This window comes from Cherax quadricarinatus, chromosome 44, assembly GCF_038502225.1.
Source record: "Cherax quadricarinatus isolate ZL_2023a chromosome 44, ASM3850222v1, whole genome shotgun sequence".
Taxonomy (NCBI): Eukaryota; Metazoa; Arthropoda; class Malacostraca; order Decapoda; family Parastacidae; genus Cherax; species Cherax quadricarinatus.
The window spans coordinates 13719833-13729144 of record NC_091335.1 but is presented as its reverse complement, the minus strand read 5'-3'; the positions used below and the strand labels follow the sequence as shown (position 1 = coordinate 13729144).

Sequence of the window (9312 nt, the reverse complement as noted above, 5' to 3'; positions counted from 1 at the left end):
CACTTGCTTCCACTGTGCATATCATGAACTAAAATTTTTACAAAATTAGTATGACATATATGCCAACCTTCATGTAAAATTTTATAGAAATTGGAGATGGTCAGGTGGGGCTCCCCTGGTCTGCTTCACGTGGAATGACCCATCATGTGTGTGAACGTCCAAGCATGTGTATAGACCTACAAGCATGTGTATGGACCTACAAGCATTTGGACTTACAAGCATGTGTATGGACCTACAAGCATGTGTATGCACCTACAAGCATGTGTATGGACCTACAAGCATTTGGACTTACAAGCATGTGTACCTACAAGCATGTGTACGGACCTACAAGCATGTGTATGGACCTACAAGCATGTGTATGGACCTACAAGCATGTGTATGGACCTACAAGCATGCGTATGGACCTACAAGCATGCGTATGGATGACTAAACTAACGTGTGTGATTACCTACTGTATTTGTAGGTACAGAAAAGAGGTAAGCTATATATATATATATATATATATATATATATATATATATATATATATATATATATATATATATATATATTACGCACATCTCGCCAACCAAGCGATAGAAGATGCAAAACACCCCCGGGGGGGGGGAGTAGAATGATAGCTCTAGGCCTTTCGTGTTGCAATCAACACATCATCAGGAGGTTGCAAAATACACGAAAGGCCTAGAGCTATCATTCTACTCCCCGCCGTGGTTGTTTTGCATCGTGTATATATATATATATATATATATATATATATATACATATATATATATATATATATATATATTACAGGGAGGTACCACCTCTAGAACTGTCCTGGGGACCCTCATCCTCCGAAAAAAAGGATAAACTTGCTTCAGGGAAAACTCGAGGTTCTCCCTGAAGCTGTTTGAGAATTTTCTCCTACCACCCCGAATATTTAACATATATTTTATTTAAAACAAAATACATTGACAACACATTCACAAAAATACAATAGAAAGTAAAACAACCTTGATAACTCAAGAGCTACATCTCGAATACTTCGTCCATATATATATATAATATATATATATATATATATATATATATATATATATATATATATATATATATATATATATAATGTCGTGCCGAATATGTAAAACTGGTCAATTAGCAAGAACTCATTTAAAATTATGTCATTTCTAAAATTTTCTCTTATACGTTTAAAGATATATTTTTTTCATTAATGTTAATGTAAAAAAATTTAATTTTGCTCCAAAAGAATCTTAGAAAACTTACCTAACCTTATTATAACAAGAACAATTTATTTTAGCCTAACCCAACTAAATATATTTTAGATTTGTTTACAGTAATTTAATACTAAACAAAGACAGTGAAATATATTTTTTTCGTTAGGTTCAGAATGATTTTGGCGAAATTATTGCATACACAAATTTTCGCTTGTCCTATATGGCAAGATGAGCGTTGCTATTTAAGCCAAGATCGCAAGTTCTGCCTATTCGGCACGACATTATATATATATATATATATATATATATATATATATATATATATATATATATATATATATATATATATAATATATATATATATAATATATTTATTTTTTATTATCACACTGGCCGAGTCCCACCAAGGCAGGGTGGCCCGAAAAAGAAAAACTTTCACCATCATTCACTCCATCACTGTCTTGCCAGAAGGGTGCTTTACACTGCAGTTTTTAAACTGCAACATTAACACCCCTCCTTCAGAGTGCAGGCACTGTACTTCCCATCTCCAGGACTCAAGTCCGGCCTGCCGGTTTCCCTGAACCCCTTCATAAATGTTACTTTGCTCACACTCCAACAGCACGTCAAGTATTAAAAACCATTCGTCTCCATTCACTCCTATCAAACACGCTCACGCACGCCTGCTGGAAGTCCAAGCCCCTCGCACACAAAACCTCCTTTACCCCCTCCCTCCAACCTTTCCTAGGCCGACCCCTACCCCGCCTTCCTTCCACTACAGACTGATACACTCTTGAAGTCATTCTGTTTCGCTCCATTCTCTCTACATGTCCGAACCACCTCAACAACCCTTCCTCAGCCCTCTGGACAACAATTTTGGTAATCCCGCACCTCCTCCTAACTTCCAAACTACGAATTCTCTGCATTATATTCACACCACACATTGCCCTCAGACATGACATCTCCACTGCCTCCAGCCTTCTCCTCGCTGCAACATTCATCACCCATGCTTCACACCCATATAAGAGTGTTGGTAAAACTATACTCTCATACATTCCCCTCTTTGCCTCCAAGGACAAAGTTCTTTGTCTCCACAGACTCCTAAGTGCACCGCTCACCCTTTTCCCCTCATCATTTCTATGATTCACCTCATCCTTCATAGACCCATCCGCTGACACGTCCACTCCCAAATATCTGAATACATTCACCTCCTCCATACTCCCTCCAATCTGATATCCAATCTTTCATCACCTAATCTTTTTGTTATCCTCATAACCTTACTCTTTCCTGTATTCACTTTCAATTTTCTTCTTTTGCACACCCTACCAAATTCATCCACCAATCTCTGCAACTTCTCTTCAGAATCTCCCAAGAGCACAGTGTCCTCAGCAAAGAGCAACTGTGACAACTCCCACTTTATGTGTGATTCTTTATCTTTTAACTCCACGCCTCTTGCCAAGACCCCTCGCATTTACTTCTCTTACAACCCCATCTATAAATATATTAAACAACCACGGTGACATCACACATCCTTGTCTAAGGCCTACTTTTACTGGGAAATAATTTCCCTCTTTCCTACATACTCTAACTTGAGCCTCACTATCCTCGTAAAAACTCTTCACTGCTTTCAGTAACCTACCTCCTACACCATACACCTGCAACATCTGCCACATTGCCCCCCTATCCACCCTGTCATACGCCTTTTCCAAATCCATAAATGCCACAAAGACCTCTTTAGCCTTATCTAAATACTGTTCACTTATATGTTTCACTGTAAACACCTGGTCCACACACACCCTACCTTTCCTAAAGCCTCCTTGTTCATCTGCTATCCTATTCTCCGTCTTACACTTAATTCTTTCAATAATAACTCTACCATACACTTTGCCAGGTATACTCAACAGACTTATCCCCCTATAATTTTTGCACTCTCTTTTATCCCCTTTGCCTTTATACAAAGGAACTATGCATGCTCTCTGCCAATCCCTAGGTACCTTACCCTCTTCCATACATTTATTAAATAATTGCACCAACCACTCCAAAACTATATCCCCACCTGCTTTTAACATTTCTATCTTTATCCCATCAATCCCGGCTGCCTTACCCCCTTTCATTTTACCTACTGCCTCACGAACTTCCCCCACACTCACAACTGGCTCTTCCTCACTCCTACAAGATGTTGTTCCTCCTTGCCCTATACACAAAATCACAGCTTCCCTATCTTCATCAACATTTAACAATTCCTCAAAATATTCCCTCCATCTTCCCAATACCTCTAACTCTCCATTTATATATATATATATATATATATATATATATATATATAAATATACATATATATATATATATATATATATATATATGCAAAACAACCACTGTGAAAGAATAGCGAAATTCCAATCGCTTTCGTAACTTCTCACATTATCAAGGAACTATAAAAAAAACATCAAACTAAGGCATATAAAGGGTCAAGACTATACCTCACCCTTCATATGCTCTTCTTTGATTTTTTTGTAGTTCCTTGATAATGTGAGAAGTCGCGAAAGCGATTGGAATTTCGCCCTTCTTTCACAGTGTTTTTTTTGTATATTCTGATTTCACCTGTTTACTGTGACCTTATTGCATACACACACACACACACACACACACACATACACACACGCACACGGCGCGGCGTTTTGCGCCAAGAAAGTGGAGTGATATAAAATCATTTGTAGCTGTAAAGTGTAGCAGGTTAACTACGGCCTCCTGTCTCTACTCTCCCTGGAGGAGGAGGAGGAGGAGGAGTAGGAGCAGCAGCAGCAGCAAAAGAAGAAGAAGAAGGAAGAAGAAGAAGAAGAAGAAGAAGAAGAAGAAGAAGAAAGAAGAAGAAGAAGAAGAAGAAGAAGAAGAAGAAGAAGAAGAAGAAGAAGAAGAAGAAGAAGAAGAAGAAGAAGAAGAAGAAGAAGAAGCAGCAGCAGCAGCAGCAGCAGCAGCAGCAGCAGCAGCAGCAGCAGCAGCAGCAGCAGCAGCAGCAGCAGCAGCAGCAGCAGCAGCAGCAGCAGCCGCCGCCGCCGCCGCCGCCGCCGCCGCCGCCGCCGCCGCCGCCGCCGCCGCCGCCGCAGCCGCAGCCGCCGCCGCCGCCGCCGCCGCCGCCGCAGCCGCAGCCGCAGCCATCCTCACTCTGGTACTAAATACTGAATTACACCATTACCCAGTTGGCCCCGCTGGCTACTTGCATTAAAATGGAATTGGTCAATTGAAATCAAAATTTGTTCCGCAGGCTACATGTACTTCAGGAATATAACTTGATTTTTTTGATGGGGAATGGGACGGGACGGTGCTGGGCGGATGATGATCAATGAAACTGAAACTGAATAACTAAGCAGACGACCGTCACGAGACAAATTTGGTTGCCAACTTGTTAAAGTTTGTGGCAGAATTTCTCCGCCTCGTAAACATTTCTGGTATCCAGGTGTGGTTAAGGCAATAAAACTTTTTATGGTCCACGTAGGTACAAACGACGTGAGGAACACAAGATCTGATGAAGTTTAGACGAATGATTTAATGGCTGAGATGAAATACCTTTAGAGGCGGACCCTTGATTCCTTGGATCAAACCTGACTCCAATTCCCAAAGCGCTGTATGATCCCTAGGAATTTAGTGCTTGCCCATTAAAAGAGTAATCGTTTCCATTGGTAGTATTTTAACTTGTCAAGAGGAATGTAAAATTCTCTCCTCATGCAGATCTTATTCACTGAAGCGGTTTGTCATTTAATCAAAGACTTCTACTGGCTTTCCAGCCAGTGGAAGTCTCCACTCATTATAAAACATAATGGATTACCACATAGTACTGCCCAAGATACCAGGAGCATAGTGATAACGGTGTTTTCTTTGTTAGGAAACAGTATCTCCCGACGCGAGTATTTATGGTGGTGGTCAGGAAGCAATACAAGTGTCTTCAGACAAGAGTGTAAGTCTGTTCATATGTCCTGCGTTACTGAGTACTTATTTGATATTCTCAGTATTTTATTCTTTAGCCTCGTCTCCTGTGAAATTCGTCGTCTCTTCTTGCAGACGCGAAAGTAATATTATGATTAATGGAGGGATAACGTAGGTATCTCTGGGGATGACGTAGCACTTGGAAGGAGCAGTGTGGGTGGCAGGACCTGTTTTGTGACGTGACTTGCTGGCAGATGTGAGGAGACAGGTATAGCGTGTGTTCCAGCACCTAGCTTACTATTACACAGCCTAGGTTACCAACTTGTTACCTTGCAGTGTATTGCTGTATGTTGCTTTGTTCCTCGATGTCAGTATTAAACAACGAACTCTAAAATAATTGTTTAAATTTACGAAAATAATAGTAGCAACAAAAACAATTAATAAAATTGGAAATACTTATTAGTAACTTACTGTGAGCGGCTGGTCTGGTCGTCGACGGGTCAGGAACCTCTGCAAAGAAAGTGTCTGCATTAGTACATAGCATTTAAATAATAAAAAGGCACAATACCGTGACCTGGAACAATACACACACAACCCGCACACAGGAGAAAGAAACTTATGACGACGTTTCGGTCCGACCTGGACCATTACCTAGTCACACACACATACTGTGTGTGACTAGGTAATGGTCCAAGTCGAACCGAAACATCGTCATAATTTCTATGTGCAGGTTACTTGTGTATATATGGTATTTGTGAACTACATGAAGTTACAGTGGTTGCTCGCAATATTCAAGGTGACCTCGTACTTTAGTACCCAAGTCAGAAAATCTCTTTAACGCCGGTGAAGGGCTTTTAACCCAAGGAACTGGAACTGCCCTCCCTTTCTCAGAATAAGCATGACTGCCTCATATTCCTCAGGCGCTGTATGACTCGCTGTTTAACGTTTCTCCACGATTCCAGTAATTGGTTAGGGAAAGTATACGTGCTTGTTAAGAAGCCTCCTACGACTATACGTTCCTGGACAAATTCTACTGCTACTGTTGAGAATGATATTGTTAATTAATATGTGCAGATGTGAGTAATGGAGAGGACCAACTGGAGATGCTGAATGCCACTGAAATATGAGTAGTGGAGAGGATCAACTGGAGGTGCTGAATGCCACTGAAATGTTTATAAATGAGAATATTCCAGAGAGAGATTACTGTGGCCATCGAGGTAGCTGTCGTGACGTCACTGAGAGAAGGGTTATTCTTCCAAAGATTTACATCTATTCTCCCTTTCCTTTGGATCGAACCTGACTGCCTCGCATTCCTCCAGGTGCTTTATGACTCTTGTGGGTTTAGCTCTTCCTAGTGGTCTTAATTATTAAGCGAAGCGCACAAACTAGAATTTCCTACCAGGACTTTTCTCATATTGATGTAGAGATGCTAAACTCGTAGGAGTCATATCGCCTTGGAAATGGAAGGAATAAGGTTTGGTACAAGAATCAGTCCTTGAATAGCATCAAGGTGGTGCTCCTCCCATTGAACGGGGAGGTGTCTTAGAAAGTGTAGAAGTGTTAGCAACAAGGGGCACCTTACTGAGGCCTGCTCCTCGCATTTCGCTGTCACACATATAATCTCTGGTCATGCAAAACATTATGCAAAACTTAGGTCAATTTTGTCCCCAAAATGCAACCCATTACAGTCGGCTGACCCCTAGGTACCTACTTTGTGCAAGGTGAACAAGGGCAACAGGTGTAAGGAAACATGCGCAACGTTTCACCTGTGACAGGGATCGATCCCGGACCCCTCAACGTGTGAGCGGAGTACGTTACCAACCAAGCCACGAGAACCCACTAAAATACACTGCAGTTTCATTTTTATTGAGTAGTCAAAAAAAAGTTAATTCCTAGCTAATTTATCTTCGTTAACAAGTCGTGAAGTATCTCCAAGGAAGCAGACTGAAGTGGCTGAGATTGTTTGTTCTTCCTTATAACTTGAAAACGCCTTATCCGACAGGCTTCAAATTTCAACTCGTGATCCAAGGAATTGGAACCAGCCTTCCCTTCCTTGGATCCCATCCATTCCCCAGGTGTTGCAAGACCGCTGTGTTCAAGTTCTCCCACGAAGCGATATATCTTGCTCTCGTTAGCCTAATACGCGACGATACTCAAGAGGAATTATTTTATTATGTTCCCCAAATCCAGCTATTATACACACTCGTCTCTTTATAATTAACCAGAATAATCCGAAATCTGCTGTATCTCAAATCTCATTTAGTGTAGGTACGTCGGCCATGTAAAAATACAAATGAAATTCACATCTAATTTCCATATTATCAGTCAATTATTTAAATGTTACATACATCGATGGATGTTAATGTTGAAGCATCTGAGTTCGTGCAGGTTAATAATGCATTCAATAAATTCTGTAAAGCAGTGGCAAGGCTTTATTGCCATGCGCCCTGATCATTCAGTATCACCAGACTCGTACTAACATACCACACACGCGATCATAGCCCTGTTACATTTGCATAATGACATTCCTACTGCAAGTTGAACAAGGGTAAAACTTGCCCAACCACCCTTAATGACTGACTCTCCATAACAGCATGTATATGATTCAAGGTGTTGCGACAAGTCACCCCCTTCCCTCCACCACTTATCTTAAAGGGAGCTTCTTGATTAAGACATGCCACAAATATATACTGTGTATATATATTGGGACCTTAATCCTTATTTTAGGGATTAAAGTATTCTTGACTGGTGGTCCCTTCAGGGAAGTTCCCTGACTCTGGTGAGGGACTCTTGATCTAGGGCCCCTCAAGGAAGGTTCCTTGATGTTGGTGAGGGGCTCTTGATTTAGGGAATTGGATCTGTGCTCCAGTTCCCCGAATTAAGCCTGAATGCCTTCCACATCCCCCCCCCCCCAGGCGCTGTATAATCCTCCGGGTTTAGCGCTTCCCCTTTGATTATAATAATAATAATAATCTTGATCTAGGGAATTGGATCTGTACTCCAATTCAGTGAATTAAGCCTGAATGCTGCCTTCCATACCACCCCTACCCACCGCAGGCGCTGTATAATCCCCACGGGCTTAGCGTTACCCCCTCCCCCATGTTAATTGGTGGTGGATGCAGCACGGTGTGACCCTTACGGGAGGTGAAGAGGTGACATGCAGCCTATAATGACCCTCGTATCATTAACCAACCTAACTTGTTGAAGAGCTCTTTGGATGAAACCTGATTCTCTCTCATTCCCAGGGGGCTCTATCACTCTAACGGGTTTAGCGTTTCTCCATGAACAATATTTCCAACCCACGTCATCCCTGTCCTGCTAGGCACTAAGGTCGCACAAGCCAAAACCACCTTAATAGCTTGTCAGGTTTCAAGGGTATCGACTGCAGGTGAACCATTAAGGCAGCTTGTCACTGCACCTTAAGTCAAAAATATATCCATCTACAAAAATGACACATGTTAGATGTTTAAAATGTGGAATATACACACCTCGGTGTATATACCCTGAGATATACACACCTCGGTGTATATACCCTGAAATATACGCATCTCGGTGTATATACCCTGAGATATACACACCTCGGTGTATATACCCTGATATACACACACCTCGGTGTATATACCCTGAGATATACACACCTTGGTGTATATACCCTGAGATACACACATCTCGGTGTATATACCCAGAGATATACGCACCTTGGTGTATATACCCTGAGATATACATACCTCGGTGTATATACCTATGTACCCTGAGGTATACAGACCTCGGAGTATATACCGTGAGTTATGCACACCTAGGTGTATATACCGTGAGCTATGCACACCTCGGTGTATATACCCTGAGGTATACACACCTCAGTGTATATACCCTGAGGTATACACACACACCTCGGTGTATATACCCTGAAATATATACACTTCTCGGTGTATATACCCTGAGATACATACCTCGGGGTGTATACCCTGATATATACACACCTCGGTGTATATGCCCTGAGATATACATACCTCGGTGTATATACCCTGAGATATACACACCTCGGTGTATATACCCTGAGATATACACACCTCGGTATATATACCCTGAGATATACACAGGTCTATATACCCTGAGATATACACAGGTCTATATACCCTGAGATATACACAGGTCTATATACCCTGAGATATACACACCT

The 9312-nt window shown here is 41.5% G+C and overlaps 1 protein-coding gene across 1 annotated transcript in view; it reads right to left on the bottom strand.

Annotated features, from left to right (window-relative positions):
* Nucleotides 1-4474: 4474 nt before the first annotated feature.
* LOC138853949 (netrin-3-like) overlaps nucleotides 4475-9312 on the bottom strand; it is a 117563-nt gene continuing 112725 nt past the window's right edge. Inside the window, exons 4-5 of the mRNA XM_070093878.1 lie at nucleotides 5604-5642; nucleotides 4475-4731 (exon numbers count right to left, since the gene is read on the bottom strand). Of these exons, the coding sequence (XP_069949979.1) occupies nucleotides 4475-4731; nucleotides 5604-5642 (296 nt within the window). The remainder of the gene's footprint in view (nucleotides 4732-5603; nucleotides 5643-9312) is intronic.